Raw genomic sequence first — 16,505 nt, forward strand, 5'->3', positions numbered from 1 at the left:
ATTCAGTGAGTCCCTGGGAACTGTAAAGCCATTGCCTTTTCATTATCTGAGCCTTTTCCTGCCAATGAAACCACTCACATGGCTTGCTGTTCACAATATGAACTCACACCAATTTAATAGGACACGCAGGTATGTTTTATACTTCAATGTTCTGGAATAGATTTTAGGGTATATTTTCACTCTCTATGTTGTTTATGCAGCAGAGGATAGTTTGGACTGTACATAGACAAAAATTCTACATTCTTGGTTGATTCCTAGTCTGTTGCACATGCAAAGTTGATCTCATTTTTTTGATGTGAGCTTAGCTGATTGGTAGAAAGACATTTACTTATTGATGTAGTACAAAGAGATAGGTATTAATAAATCTGAGATAAAGAGGAGGATAGTGCCTTATTCCGGTACTAACTAAAGAATATAGCATTATTTAATTGTAATTTATTGAGTTGATGTTTTGAATTATAATTTTGAAAAAGTTAGTTGCATAGGTTGTTAAAAGTGTGCTGTGATGATTTTTTGGAAACATAAGTATAGCCTGCTAAACAGGCATGCCCTGTGTTAGCCACTTATTGAAATAGGAGTTAGAGCTCCTAACTGAAAATGCATAAAAAGATTTAGTCTTTGTTTGCTGCTAACATGGACAGATCTATCCAAATAATCAGTTTTGCCTACATTTCCTTAAAATTTTGTTCTGTTTGGTGGGAAGGTTTTCATTTTAGAGGAATTTTTGACTTTTAATATTCCAACCTCCAGGCATCACTTTGTAGATTTGGATTTTCTTACAAGTCTTATTGAGAAGGGCCTTTTATTTCCTCCCAGGCACTATTCCTGCAATTCAGATTGCTGCCATTAGGTGATTTCTTCACATCCATAAAGCATTCCCTCATATCTCAGGATATAACCAAATTATTCAAGACACTAGAATCTTTACTTATTGTCACTGTGTTGCTGGCGTGCATGTTCTTATCACATTTTGCATTTATAGTTCGATGATCAGCAGTTGTTTTCCAGTTTTGATATGAAATCCGCAGCTTTCTACTGGCTTTTCACCCATTTTGAATTTCCATTTTATATGACAATAAAGAAATTATCTATCTTTTCACAAACAACAAAAGGGCAACAATGTTTAGTGCCCTTATAGTCCCCAAATTTCACATCTATACAACAATCCCTAATTCCACATCTATACAACAATCCCTAATTCAAGATGTTTGTTATTTTTTTTTTTTTTTCTGGCTAGAACATTTAGTGTAATGTTGAATTGAACTAGCAAGACCAGACATCCTTATCTTCTTGTTTCTGATCTTAAGGGGAAAACATTTAGTCTTTCACTATTAATGATGTTAAATGTGGGTTTCTCATAGATATCCTTTATTAAATTGAGAATATTCCCTTTTGGTATTGGATTTCGTCAAAGGCCTTTTTGCCATCTGTTGAAACAAACACGTGGTTTTTATCCTTCCTTCTATTAGTGTGGTGCATTACATTGACTGACTTTCAGATATTAGATAAATCTTATAGTCCTGGGATAAATCCCATTTGGTCATTATATCTAATTCTTCTTACATGTTTCTGGATTTGGCTTGCTAATATTTTGTTGAAGATTTTTGTATCTATATTTATAAGGAATGTTGTCTGTAGTTTTCTTGTGATGTCTTTATCTGGCATTGGTAGCAGAATAACACTGGCCTTATTGAATGATCGGGAAGTTGTTTGGTCCTCCTCTACTTTGAAAGAATTTGTGAGGGACTGGTGTTAATTTTCTTGACACATTTGGTAGAATTCACCTGTGAAGCCTTCTGAGCCTGGACTTTTCTTTATGGGAAGTTTTAAAATACTAATTCAATCCCTTTACTTGCAGTAGGTCTATTCAGATTGTTTATTTCTTTTTGAGTTAATTTCAGTAGTTTGTGTCTTTCTAGGAATCTGTCCATGTCATCTAAGTTGTCTAATTTTTTGGCATACAGCTGTTCATAGTATTCCCTTATAATTCTTTTTTATTTCTGTAAGGTTTCTACTTACGTCTCTTTTTTTGTTCTAGATTTTAGTAATTTGAGTCTCCTCTTTTTCTTTCTTGGCAAGTGTAGCTAAAAGATTGTCAACTTTGTTGATCTTTTCAAAGAACCAAATTTGGTTTCACTGATTTTCTCTTTCTTAAAGATTCTCTATTTCATTTACTTCTATTCTGGCCTTGATTATTCCCTTCCATATACTTGCATCAGTGTAGTTTGCTCTTCCTTTTCTAGTTCCTTCAGGTGAAAGGTTAGATTATTGATTTAATATCTTCTTCTTTTTTAAGGTAGGCATTTATGGCTATATGTTTCCCTTTAAGCACTGCTTTTGCTGTATCCCACAAATTTTGGTATGTTGTGTGTTTTCGTTTTAATTCATCTCAAAGTATATTCTAATTTCTCTTGTGATTTCTTCTTTGGTTAATTGATTGTGAATTTGTTGTTTAATTTCCACATACTTATGAATTCCCAGATTTCCTTGTATTGCTGATTTCTACTGTAATTCCATTGCGGTCAGAAAATATATCAATACTTTGTAGGATTTCAATCTTTATAAATGTATTGAAGCTTGTTTAATTGCCGAACATATGGTCTGTTCTAGAAAATGTTCAATGTGCACTTGAGAAATACATGTGTATTCTGTTTTTGGATGGAGTGTTCTACAGATGTCTGTTAAGTCTAGTTGGTTTATAGTGTTGTTCAAGGATGTTTGTTTTAATTATGTTTTGCTGCTAATCTTCTAAGCAAAATAATTTAAGAAACCCTAGAACCTAATCTAAGAAAAACTGGAAGATGAAATAAAAATTTTAAGTCTGAATCAAAATGTTAGAAATGACAGCAAAATAAGTCAGGGTTTTAGTCTTTTGTAGGAAGCTACATAGACTACCTCAGTTCAGACAGAACCATAACAGATAGAAGTTATATTCTATATTTGGGAAGGGGTGGTATGTATTTGTGGTTGATAGCAGACACACACACATACACACACATTCTCATACATAACCACTTCTAATACCTTATGGTACAGATGGTATAAAAATTTAACCCAGGGAGATATAATCTCATAAGTATAAAAATTTTAAATATAAGTACAAAAAGCTGATAATGTTTTTTTCTTTCAGTTTTTTACTTTGTACTTTAATATTTTCAGTTATGTCTAACAATAATTTAAGAAAGTTATTCATGTTTTAAGTGAACAAAAGTATATTTGTATGATATTTGATCATTAGAAAATTATTTCACATATGTAAATATGTAACCATTCCATAGGCTTGAAACCGAACTTCAGAAATGAACATTACTAGCAAAGCAATTATTTTTCCAGATTCAGAAAGAAAAGAAAACATCTTTGTTAGGGACATAAAATTCTTGTATCTAGCTCCCCTAATTTCTCTTTCAGGAGCAACCTTGAATCCTTCAAGGCAAAGTCATCAGGAGGATGGATTTCCAAACGTGTCATCCAAGGTAGAGTGTATGTGTGTAGGAAATGACCATTGAACTTTGTTGCATATAAAATTGAGCATAATTATGAAATTATCGGGCAGAAAAATGCTCGATTTTCAGGCACTTTTTAAAAACTAGATATGCCTTAGTTCTCTCATTATTCGTTACTTACATAAGGATTCAGGAAATTAGAAAAATTCATAAGTATTTGAAGAATTTAGAGCTTTCTCCTCTCAGTGATCTGTCAGAGATGAGACGTAGAAATACTACAGATGGTGTGACTTATGCATTAGTCTTAACTCAGCTTTTAATTTCCCCTTCCTAGTTGATGTTTTGTGTGTTGCTCTCAGATTTTATTAGAGCAAATTAGCAGCGATCATTTTTATAGCATTAGAAGTCATTTAAAATGGGCTATAACTGACTATGGCATTGACGCTTGAGTTTTTACGGTTAGTATGAAGCCTTAAATATATATATGGCAATGAATGCTATTGAAGAAAGTAAGTGAAATAACTTTGCTTTCTACTAGCTTTCTTCTAAATTAGATTCCACTTTGTTGCACAGTATAGTCCAGGGGGAGCTTTGGATTTCTGTTGAGGTTCTATTCTTTCTAGGCTCATGAAATGGAATTACTTTAGTATGTATTTCTTCTCTTAGGAAACAGCCAATGTCATAGTGGATAATGTTCTTATTCCTGAACATAATGAAAAAGGTAAAAAAAAAAAAACAACAACTTTTCTTTAAATCATCCTTTCATTTAAGTGAAACTAGAGGGAGAAATATCCAATGAATACATTATCCATTTATATTCAGATTCAGTATAAAATGCTTCAGGTATTGCAATAATTTCTATTTTGTTTTGACACTTACAGTTCTAATTGATGGCATATAACTGTTATGTTAAGAATCCAAATAATGAAGAACATAATTGTGCTCTCTTCACATAGGGGGATGTTTTAGGATTTTGTTAGTAAAATTTGCCATTTTTATGTGTCATAGGAAAACATTTAAAAAATTATGTTGGGTTTTATATAGTTTTAGAAATTTTCATTTCTAAGATTTGGTGTAATTGTGGAAACCTTTCAAGATAATTGTAGAGCAATGCTGGAGGTCCATATGAAAATCTAGTTATTTTCCATATCAACTTCCCTACTTTGTCAGTAGGGAGAATAATTTAGTCCCACCTGGGAATAATTCTGATAAATTTTAAAGAGTATTTAAGGCTCACTTGCCTAATCTTTGCCACTAGATCTGAAGCTTTGTTGGTTGAGAAGAGAATTAGCAAAGTTAGATAAGATTTTAGTTCTTCAACAATAAGGTCTGAATCAAACATTAATATCTTTAGAAAGGACTTGTATTAGCTATGGAAATACAGCCAAAACTGGGCTCTGAAGGATTTAGCCAAGCTTTGCCTTTTGAATTTGATTACCTTTACATGTTTTCTCCCAATTTCTGCTTTGGATGATTTTTCAAAAAGCTGAAGCTTCTTTCTAATTTACTCAGAGGAAATAAGTTAGACATTTAGAGGATTTGGCTCATGAGAAGTGTTTCTATCAGTCATGGTTGGGGAATATTGTTTAGACATAGTAAGACTTCCACTTTCATTATTTTTTAATGGTTTTTGATTCATAATGGGTCAGCAGCAACGCATTGAGCTAATGACAAGGAAACTAAATCTTGGCAAAGTTTCCTCAGCTAAGCTCTTTGGCTGATCTCTTTGGAGAGTTGATAAAATCACAATGCTACTATTCTCAAAAACCATTTGCTCTGTGGAATGGTATGGATGATACCCAAATAGACATGCAGAGAGCACACAGTGGGCTTCAGTTTTGGTTCTTGGGCCTTTCTCTCCTGACCTTCTGCAGGTCTCTGGTTTGTTTCTGATATGAAAGTTTTGGTTATAATGGTGACATGGATTCTCAAAAAGAGAAAAGGTAACTCATCTTCTCCCTGCTTTCCTTCCTAAGGAATATTGCTTAAATCTTCCATCAGTTTTCAAAACATCATAGAAGGAACCAGAAATTTCCACAAAGACTTCCTAATTGGAGAAGGGGAGATTTTTGCTGTATACAGAGTGGAGATTCAAAACCAAACATATGCCATCAAATTATTTAAACAGGTATGGAAAAAATTACTATCACAGGATATCAGTTCCATTTATTTGCTCATACCTCATATTAAAATTTGTCATTTCATCAACACTGAAAGGTTTATTTGAGTATAAAAATTTCATAAATGGTCGGGCATTGTGGCTCACACCTATAATCCCAGCACTTGGGAAGGCCAAGGAGGGAGGATTGCTTGAGCCCAGGAGTTCAAGACCAACCTGGGCAACATAGCAAGACCTCATCTCTACAAAAAAAAAAAAAAAAAAAGAAAATTTTTTTTAAATTAAGCCAGATATGGTGTTGCCACCTGTGGTCCCAGCTACTTAGGAGGCTGAGGCAGGAGGATTGCTTGAGTCCAGGAGTTGGAGGCTGCAGTGAGCTATGATCATGCCACCACACTCCAGTCTGAGTAACAGAGCGAGACCTAGTCTCTAAAAAAAAAAAAAAAAATTCATAAGTAGAAATAAAATACATGACCTCAGATGACTGGAGAAATGAATGCCTGTCTTGGAGAAATGAATGCCTGTCTTGCAGAAATGTAGAAGTTAAATCCTTCCCATTCTCTGATTTATTGCATGAGAAAGACTTTTGTGAAAAGCCATGTAGGACCTCTGGGACTTTGCTTAAGAGGGTCAGGTTGTGCCAGTCTGCTCCAGTTTTCCTGGCTTTTAAGGATGAGCAGCGTCCTCTCCAGACACCTTCTCAGGCTAAGTCACAGTTTGGCATTTGGTACTACTTTATCAATTATCTTCTATCAAAGTTCAGGAGAATGGGAAAGAGGAGGCTTCAGGTGGGAAGAGGCCAATGACCAGAGCAGAAGGGTAGAAGACAATTGGGTGACTGCAGCCAGTGAGGCAGAAAGGGGATCAAACTCAGGAGTCAGTGGGAGATGGGTACGAACACACACACATGGCAGAGCTGCTCTCCATTTTCTTCATTGTTGGTCAACAATCAATAAACCTTTACTAAACTCCTTGTGTGGGCTGGGTACTGAACATGTAGAGATGAATAAGGCATAGTTCTGTTCTCCAGGAGCTCGCAGTCCTATGGGGGAAACAGCTAGGTGAAGAGAAGATTAAACGAAGGCTACATGAGAAGTACTTTAGCTGGAATTTGTATGAAAGGTCACAGAGGCACATAAAAAATAGCAACTCTCTCCACCTGGAGGAGGGGTGTGTCTGGCACCCAGAAGAGTATCTGGCACAGTTACCACTCCATAAACAGTTTCAAAAACAAATGGAAAAGTGGAAGAAAGGAAGTGACCTTTCAGCTGGATTTTGAAAGATGAGTAGGATTTTGGGAGGCAGTGAAGGTGGGGAGGTACAGTCTGGGTGGAAGACTTAGGTGCACATACCTGGGTGTGTGTGTGAAGGCATAGATCTTTCTCAGGAATAACCGTTCATCCAGTAGAGTGGAGTGGGGAGGTGGGCGGGCGGAAGGTAGTGACAATAGGTGTTGCTGGAAAGATTGGGTAGGTCTAAAACCTTGGGTGGTTTTTAAGTAGGAGAATGAAAGGCTTAGATTTGTATTTTTAAAATATAACTTAGATTACAGGTTGGACAATGGATTGGAAGTTGGCAGGGGAACTGGGGGAAAGATGGCAAGAATTAGACCAAAAGCAGAAAGACCTGGTAGATGGATATTTCAGATGTGTAAACCAAGAAATGGGCAAGGCATCAACCAGTGTTCTCAATCCCAACTGCATTTAGAATCACCTATGGAGCTTTTTGAAAAATGAGCCCTATAGCAACTGGTTAAGTCAGAACAGTGGCAGTGGTGGCAGGCATCAGTATTTTTTAAAAGATCCTTAGGTGGTTCAAATGTGTACTAGATGTGTTAGATCTGTGCTTTTCGAACTTTATATGTACTAATCACCTGGGCATTATCTTACAGTGCAGATTCTGATTCACAATAATGGGGCAGAAACCCAAGATGTAGCATTTCTCAGCAGCTCCCAGTGAAGCTGAAGTTTTTGCACATAGATCACACTTTAAGCAACAGGCGTTAGAGTGCTAGGTTAGCATGAACACAAAAACCAACTCCTTCATTTTTCAGATGAAGAAAACTGTGACCTTAGGGAGGGTAAGTGACTGACAAAAAGTCACAAATAGCAAGTGTTAGAGATTGGCCTGAACTCAGTCCTCCTGGCTTCCAAGACAGTGGTCTTGTAAAAAGCAAATTCTGATAAAATGGCCCTTGAAAATTATTTTTTAGCCTGATGTATTATTTCTGACTTCCTGGCTTAACTTGGAAAATAGCTTCCAGAATTCCTGTTGAGTTTTTCTCACTTTATTCCTAAGGACAGAGCTCCAGAACTCTGCCTTCTCTAACAATTTGCAAATGACAGATCCCTACAGATGATGGGATCTGGGAGTATACTTAATTTATTAATAACTCTTCTGTGGCTGAAGTTAGGAACCTGAGGTGCAGATACATGCAATAATATAAGATGCGTAAAGGCCTCAAGAACTGTGCCAGGTGTAGAGTAGGTGCTCAGTACAATATTATTGAATTACTTAATTTATTCAATATTCATGTGTCAGGCACTGGGCTAGCTTCAAAAGCTTCTCTGAGGTAAGGAATTATATTATCATTTGCTTAGCTCATCTTTTCAAAATTAATGCAAAGGTAAACTTAAACTGACATATCCAAATGGCCCAGATCATAAATGCCAAATTAGTGAAATTTTGCAGCAGAATATAAGTAACACAAATTGGATTCTTTGGGAAATCAAGTGGGGCAGTTCTAAATGTCATGGGATTTTCTTTGAATACATAGAATACTTTTGAATTTATGTACCTGTATGCAAAATATGGTAAAAGAGTTGAAATAGAAAATTTGGCAACATGACATATTGCATGATAAACTTTTAATTCAAGAACAGTGGTTCTAAATCTGTTTGGGGGCTAACAGATTTTCAAAAATCTGATGAAAGCTAAGGATTCTCTCCCCAGAAAAGTGTCATAAACATCACAAAGTTTATCTAATTTAGGGAGACTATAGACCCTAGGTTAAGAATCCCATAAACAGAGGTCATTTTCTTAATTTTTTTTCTTGTCTTTCCGTATGATATTTAGGAGAAAAAAATGCAATGCCAAAAACATTGGAAGAGGTTTTTATCTGAACTTGAAGTTTTACTACTGTGAGTATATCTTGTCTAGAATTTTCCCCTCTTTAAAGGTGCTTGGGTTTCATTTCTGTTCATCTTTGATTTTACAGTACTGTGCTTGGCATGACATTTAACAAATGTGGGTTGGATGTTAGAACATTGGGTAAATTTTTGACATCTGCTTCACTATTTTCCTTAAAGTACCTTTTAAAATAGATCATTTACGTAACGTACTTGAACACATTTTAACAAGAAACTGTCACAAGGAAGTGGGTTAAATCATGTGTGACTAACATGGCTGAGTAATAATTCTTAGAACATTAGAATTGTGTATATTTTACCATTTCCCCTGTTCTTTAGAGACATTCCAGTCTAGAAACTGTTTCATTAGTATAACTCTCTTCAGGAGGAGAGTTTTAGACAAAGAAATCAGGTGCTTTTGATGTGCATATTATTTTTGGGGAATTCATTCATGAGTCTAAGAGTCCTTGGAGACAAATTAACATGACTTCATTTTCATATATATTAATATCTGCAGTGTGCAGACTTTCTTATTGAAGCCCCCAACGCTATACAGTTCACTTATTACCCTTTACAAATAGAAAATGTTCTCTCAACCAATATGTGAAGTAGAGAGGCAGGGAGGAAGGTGGGGAGAGAAGGCATTATACTGAATCACTTTCCTTTCATAGCCAGGGCCAGAAAGCAAAATATTAGAGGCCAATAATAAAAACTTAGTCTATATCATTTAGTCAATAAAAAAACCATACTCAAAATTGTTAGGGTAAAAAGTTTTTACATTTAAGTTTTGTTTATTTGCTTATGAAAATAAGATTCAGGCTAGGTGTGGTGGCTCACCCCTGTAATCCTTCCATTTTAGAAAACCAAAGCTGGAGGATTGCTTGAAGCCAGGAGTTTGAGACCAGCCTGAGCAATATGGTGAGATCCCATCTCTACCAAATATAATTTTAAAAATTTAGCTGGGTGTGGTGGTTTGCACCTGTAGTCCCAGCTACTCAAGAGGCTGAGACAGGAGGATCGCTTAAGCTCAGGCATTGGAGGTTGCAGTGAGCTATGGTGATGCCATTGTACTGTAGCCCAGGCAACAGAGGGAGACCCTGTCTCAGTAAACAAAATAAAACAAACAAAAAAAAGAAAGCAAGATTCAGACATTTCAAAATTCCAAAAGTGCAAAAGGGTAGAACAAGAGATTTTTCTCCCACTATTATCCAGACATCCAGATGATTTTTCCAAGGCAACAGTGTTATCAGTTTCTTACATATATATTTCCAAAGATATTTTATGTGTAGACAAATAGATATTTTTTTTTTTACTTTCCTCCTTTTTCACAAAAGGTAGTGTAAACACATTGTTCACTTTGCTTCTTTTCATATTCTGTTATACACTGTACTGTAGTTTACTTAACCATTCTCTTATTGATCAGTTTTATATTTTTCTACTTTATTATTCAAAAATAATGCTTCAGTGTTTCTGTAAGATAAATTCCTATAAGTAAAATTATAGAATCATGGTTATGTGTATCATATAGTACCAAATTGTCCTATAATAGAAGTTGTACCAGTTCACACTTAACAGCAGTCACTTAGGAGAGTACCTGGTTTCCCATTCTTGCCAACCTAGTGTTTATTCTAACCTTTTAATTTTTGCCATAAAAATACTTAATTTACACATAAAAATTGTATGTATTCAAGGGTACAATGTGATGATTTGATATAGTACATACAGACTGTCTAGCGAGTACCACAATCAAATTAATTAATATATCTATCACCTGATCCCCAGAACTTGTTCTTCTTATAACTGAAAGTTTGTGCCTTTTGACTAACATCTCTCCATTTCCCCCACCCCTAGCCCCTGATAACAATTGTTCCACTCTCTGCTTCTGTGAATTTGACTTTTTTAGATTCCACATATTAGTGAGATTGTGCAGTATTTGTTTTTCTGTGTCTGGCTTATTTCACTTAGCATAATGTCCTCCAGGTTCATCCATGTTGTCGCAAATGGTAGGATTTTCTTTTTTATGGGTGAATAATATTCCACCCTGTGTAAGTGTATATGTGTGTGTGTATAATTTTCTTTATTCATTTATCTATCAATGGACATTTAGGTTGATTCCATATCTCCATATCTTGGCTATTGTGAATAATGCTACAGTGAACATGGGGGTACAGATGCCTCTTTGAGATACTAATTTCATTTCTTTTGAATATATACCCAGAAGTGGGATTGCTAATCATATGGTAGTTCTATTTTTAGTTTTTAAAGGAACCTCCATAATGGCTATGCAAATTTACATTCCTACCAATAGTGTGGAAGCATTCCATTTTCTCCATACTCTTGCCAATTCTTGTTATTGCTTGTTTTTTTGATAATAGCCATTCTGGCGGTGAGAGGTGATATCTCATTGTGGCTTTGATTTGCATTTCTCTGGTAATTAGTGATGTTGAATGCATTTTCATATACCTGTTTGCCATTTGTATGTCTTCTTTGGAAAAACGTCTACTCAGGTTCCTTTTGCCCATTTTTCAATCAGATTATTTGCTTTTTTGCTATTAAGTTGTTTGAGTTCCTCATATATTTTCTATATTAACCCATTATCAGATATATGGTTTGAAAATATATTTTCCCATTTCGTATATTGTGTTTTCATTTTGTTGACTGCTGTGCAGAAGCTTTTTAGTTTAATCTGATCCCACTTATTTATTTTTGCTTTTGTTACCTCTACTTTTGGTGTCATATCCAAAAAATCATTGCCAACAGCAATGTCAATGAGATTTTCTTCTATGTTTTCTTGTAAGATTTTTTTATGGTTTCAAATCTTAAATCTTACATTAAGTCTTTAATCCATTTTGAGTTAATTTTTATGTATGGTATAAGACAATTTCATTCTTTTGCATTTGGATATCCAATTTTCCCAACACCATTTGTTGAAGAGACTTTTCTTTCCTTGTTGTGTGTTTTTGGTGCCCTTTTCAAAGAGTAATTGACCATATATATGTAGGTTTATTTCTGAGTTTTCTATTCTATTCCATTGGTCTGTGTATCTGTTTTTATGCCAGTTCCATACTGTTTTGATTATTAATAGTATTGTAATATAGTTTGAAATCAGGAAGTGCATGCCTCTAGCTTGTTCTTCTTTCTCAAATTTGCTTTGACTATTTCGGGTCTATCATGGTTCCATATGAATTTTAGGATTATTTTTTCTATTTCTATTAAAAATGGATTGGAATTTTGATAGCAGATTATATTAAGTCTGGAGATAACTTAGGGTAATATGGACATTTTAACAATATTAATTCTCCAGTCCATGAGATATATTTCCATTTATTTGTGTCTTTTTCAATTCCTTTCCTCAATGTCCTACGGCTGTCAGTTTACAGATCTTTCACCTGCTTCGTTAAATTTATTCCTAAGAATTTGGAGGTTTTTTTTTTTTTACACTAATATAAATAGGATCATTTCCTTAATTTCTTTTTTGGACAGTTCAGTGTAGAAAGGTAGCTGATTTTTATTTATATTTATGTTATCACTATCAAAACCAGTAACTAGTATTTGTTAGAACTCTTTAGAGCAATTTGGAAAGCAAATTTGTGTCATGTGTCCAGTGAAATTACTTTTTCCTCAGCTGAATTTATATTCTGCTTTAAACCGATTCCCCATCCCACCTTACTCCCCCAAACCAGGGTGTTGTTCATTTCCTAGTTGAATAAAAAGTTTGATGACTTTAAAAATCTTTGTTTCAAGGTTTCGTCATCCAAACATACTAGAGTTGGCTGCGTATTTTACAGAGACTGAGAAGTTCTGTCTGGTGTATCCATATATGAGAAATGGAACGCTTTTTGACAGATTACAGTGTGTAGTAAGTCCTATCTATTATTCTACTTGATCCACTGACTCCTTGAGCCCCTGGGAGAGCTGCTGAAACTTTCTGAGAGAGCTGAGGGACAAGGTGTTTTGCCTGAGGGGATAGCCAAGGATGGGTTTCTCAAGGAAGTAGAATACCTCTCCTAGAATTAATTTCTCGCTCTTAGAAATCCATATAAATACCTGCGTTACCATGTTTTGTGCAACATGTTTGCAAAAACATTTGCTGGGTTCTTAATCCTCATTGATTCTATACCTCCAGGGAGTTTATACCAACTACCTTATTCCTCAGATAATTTTAATTTGTATAACTTTATGCAAAGTATCCTTCAATACAAAGGGTAGATGCAAAAGTGATACAGCCTCCTTAAGGAGAAGGAAGCTGAATAAATGCCATGATTTCTTATAAGACTCGTGAGATGTTTTTGAAAGGTAAGTTTAAAAATTAATTCCAAATAGGCTGAATTTCAGTTAGAGTAAGAATAAAAGCAGATTATTTTTAATTATCCATATGATTGTGCCACAAATAATTTTAAAATCTTAGTTAATGAGCTTTTAAAGTGTCACCTTACTAGCTGTGCTTTAAGTTAATATTAAAAATTATTGAGTGTTTTCATTGTCTATATAGAGGCCTAACCAAACAAAATAAAGAAAGAAAAGGAAAAAAAAAAAAAAAGAGGCCTAGAATTGTCATCAGTAGCAGAGAGAAACCCATCTGGAATTAAAAATAGGTGGTGGCATAACAAACTGTTGATTCACTCACCTTGCCATTTGTTCTATTCTGGCATACTTCCACATAATAAATATATAGATAGTTTTTACTAAGAATATGCAGCCAAACCAACTGCTGTTGTCTTTTTAGGGTAACACAGCCCCACTCTCTTGGCACCTTCGAATCAGTATATTAATAGGAATATCCAAAGCCATTCATTACTTGCACAACACTCAACCGTGCTCGATCATCTGTGGCAGTATATCAAGGTAAATGATCCCAGAGCTTTAGATTATACCCAAAAGCCCCTTCCATCATCACAGGTGAGTCCATACTTCACACTATTTTCTGCTGTAGTTCTCCTGGTAAGTATGTATGTGTGTTAGTTTTCAAAATCTTAGATTTTTATTAATGAAAATGTGCCTACCGGATTTAAAAAGCCATATTTCTGTTGCCAGGGGGAGAGTTTACAATATCTTTGGGAATTATTAATGAGCGATGTATGATAGACAATTCTGTGTATAGATAGTCCCAATTTACAATGAATTGACTTGACGATTTTTTGACTTTACGATGGCACAAAAGTGATATGCATTCAGTAGAAATCATCCTTCCAGTACCCATACAACCAATCTGTTTTTCACTTTCAGTAGAGAATTCAATAAATTACATGAGATATTCAACACTTTACTATAAAATAGGCTTTGTGTTAGATGATTTTGCCCAACTGTAGGCTAATGTAAGTGTTCTGAGAATGTTTAAAGTTGGCTAGGCTAAGCTATGATGTTTGGTAGGTTAGGTGTATTAAATGCATTTTCAACTTAATATTTTCAACTTATGATGGGTTTATCAGGATGTAACCTCATCATAAGTCAAGGAACATCTGTATTTTATTAATTATACCTGATAGCACACTGTGAAATGAACCTCTATTTATCTCACTTTTTTTTTTTAACTGAAGTTCAAGGAAAGGTTAAGTGATTTATATGGGGATTCCTTCAAGACAGCAGTAGTACATAGCAATTAAGATTCTTTGTCCTTGAAAGTCCAGTGTCTTGCTCATTCTTCTGAGCCTACTGTCTCATAACTTTGTACATTAACCAGTGACAAGCCAAGTAGCAGCCCTAGTATTCATTTTTGAGAAATGAGAAAATTAGAAGCAACTTCTTCCATAGTCCTTGTTTTTCAGTAGACATAGAGAATCATTCAGACAGGGTAGATATACCATAGCAAACACCCCCTGGTGAATTTTTTTCTGCTTGCCCTTTATCTTGAACCTGTCCAAAAGTACATAAATGTACCTTTGCTGAATATCAGGGAAGACCGAATTTAAAAGGCTGTTGCCTTTTTGAACCATTTCCAAATTTCTTGAAAAAAGCTCTTAGTGTACTTTTGACGTAAGCAGAGGAGGGACTGCTTGCTTGTTTGTTTTTCTGAGGAGTGAACTCCATATAAAAAGACTAGATTTTACTTGGTCTTGGCGGAGTGGGGGGAACTGCCCATAGACATCTGCTCCATCACCTGCTAGTGGTGCCATAGAATCAGCATAAAGATGATGCGCCCTCATGGGTCCTAAAACTAGAGGACAGTGAAGGTCCCAGGGGTCGGTGGAGTCATGCAGTGGAACCACTGAGGTGGCCACCCCCAACCTAAGACAATCTCTCTTCCACCCAGCTTGCAACCAACACTGAACACAGTAAGTGCTCAAATAGATGTTTTACTGAGTAAATAAATACCTGGAATTTGGCTGTATATATCCTTGCTTTGGTCTAAACTTAAAGTAAGCATTGCCTTATTTTAAATCCCAAGCAATAATACATTAATTTTATGAAGTTTCCTTTTGTGTGGCTGACTTCATTAAACCCTTTTCTGAAACCCAGAGTTTGAAGGAGAGAGAGGGGGCAAGGGAGAGGATGTCAGGGTTCTGTTAGGTCATTAAATATGAAAATGTGCGATTTTGAATCAAAAATGTAGTTTATTATATCTCAAACAAGAAGCAGTGCAATTAAAGTATGCACCTAAAGTATCGTCACAGTTTTGCCATCTTAATGGCAGCTTGTTTATGCCAGCAGCGAAGAAGCCTGGAGAGCGAGTGGTGATGAAATTGTGAAAAGGCATTTTCCACAGCTTGTTGAGAATTGAATATTTTTCTTTGCAAGAAGTGGTCCAAAGCCTGGAAGAAGTGGTAATCAGTTGGTGCAAGGTCTGGTGAATACGGTGGATGACAGAGAGTTTCCAAGTTTGAGCAGCGTTGTTTGTGTGACATGTGGTCAAGTGTTGTCTTATAAGAGGATTGTTGGAATAGTGATGTCAAACCTTGCTGCTAATTCAGGCACAGGTGGGGATGGATTCACTTCCACTACAGCTTTCAGCTCATCATTACCCACCTTCGTCTCAGGTCACCCATGTGGCTCATTTTCAAAATTAAAATCACCAGAACAGAACTTCGCAAACCATCGACGTACTGTGCATTCATTAGCTACATCCCTCCCAAACACCTCGTTGATATTTTGATCTATCTGTGCTGCATCAGTTCCACAAAGGAACTCATATTGGAAAATAACACAAATTTTTTACTTATCCATGGTTCCACAAAAATTGCTCTAAAAAAAATTTGAAAGATAATCACAAGCCAGACCATGCATTTGAAAGACTGAAGATTTACCTTCACAGTAAAAATAAAGCAAGAAGTGTCTAAGTGAAATGTCAGAGATATCAACTGTCAAACTTGGTACTTCAGGAAATTGGACATTTCACCTTAATAACCTAATAGTTCTTGATGGAAGGGGAAGACAGAGCAGGCCACCAACTAGAGCAACGAGGATGTCAGGGCAGGAAGGGAAATAGAGGCAGGCTCTGCCTTCTTCCCAATACTTTTCACAGCTGACACTGGGCAAGGTGGTTCAGATGCACCTGTCCTGCATGCCTCTCCCGGTATGAGATGAGCAGAGGCCGTGGGCCCATATGTCCACTTTCTCACTGTTGGTTAGTGTCTCCAGGCAGGTTCCCAGGGAATAGGCTCAGAGACGGAGGTTTGCCTGCACAAGATTCTTAAGGGAGGGAAGGAAAAAGTCAGAATTGGGCAGTTGGAGAGGTTGAGCTGGTGGGATACCGCTGTAATAGAGGTCTCAGCCCACACCATGGGGAAGCACTAAGGTGGGAAGGCCCTTAAAGGTATCCCAAAGGCAGGCAGGGCACTCGGGTCTTTGTACTCCTGCATCTGACCAGCCCTGGAGTGG

The 16,505-nt window shown here is 35.9% G+C and overlaps 1 protein-coding gene across 2 annotated transcripts in view; it reads left to right on the forward strand.

The window, feature by feature from the left end:
* Positions 1 to 16,505, forward strand: part of IRAK3 (interleukin 1 receptor associated kinase 3) — a 46,010-nt gene that overhangs the window by 15,066 nt on the left and 14,439 nt on the right. For both annotated transcript variants that reach the window (XM_069490908.1, XM_069490909.1), the window contains 6 exons: positions 3,409 to 3,473; positions 4,110 to 4,164; positions 5,420 to 5,571; positions 8,638 to 8,702; positions 12,435 to 12,549; positions 13,417 to 13,535. In XM_069490908.1, coding sequence (XP_069347009.1) covers positions 3,409 to 3,473; positions 4,110 to 4,164; positions 5,420 to 5,571; positions 8,638 to 8,702; positions 12,435 to 12,549; positions 13,417 to 13,535 — 571 coding nt within the window. The remainder of the gene's footprint in view (positions 1 to 3,408; positions 3,474 to 4,109; positions 4,165 to 5,419; positions 5,572 to 8,637; positions 8,703 to 12,434; positions 12,550 to 13,416; positions 13,536 to 16,505) is intronic.

This window comes from Eulemur rufifrons, chromosome 16 (genome assembly GCF_041146395.1).
Source record: "Eulemur rufifrons isolate Redbay chromosome 16, OSU_ERuf_1, whole genome shotgun sequence".
NCBI lineage: Eukaryota > Metazoa > Chordata > Mammalia > Primates > Lemuridae > Eulemur > Eulemur rufifrons.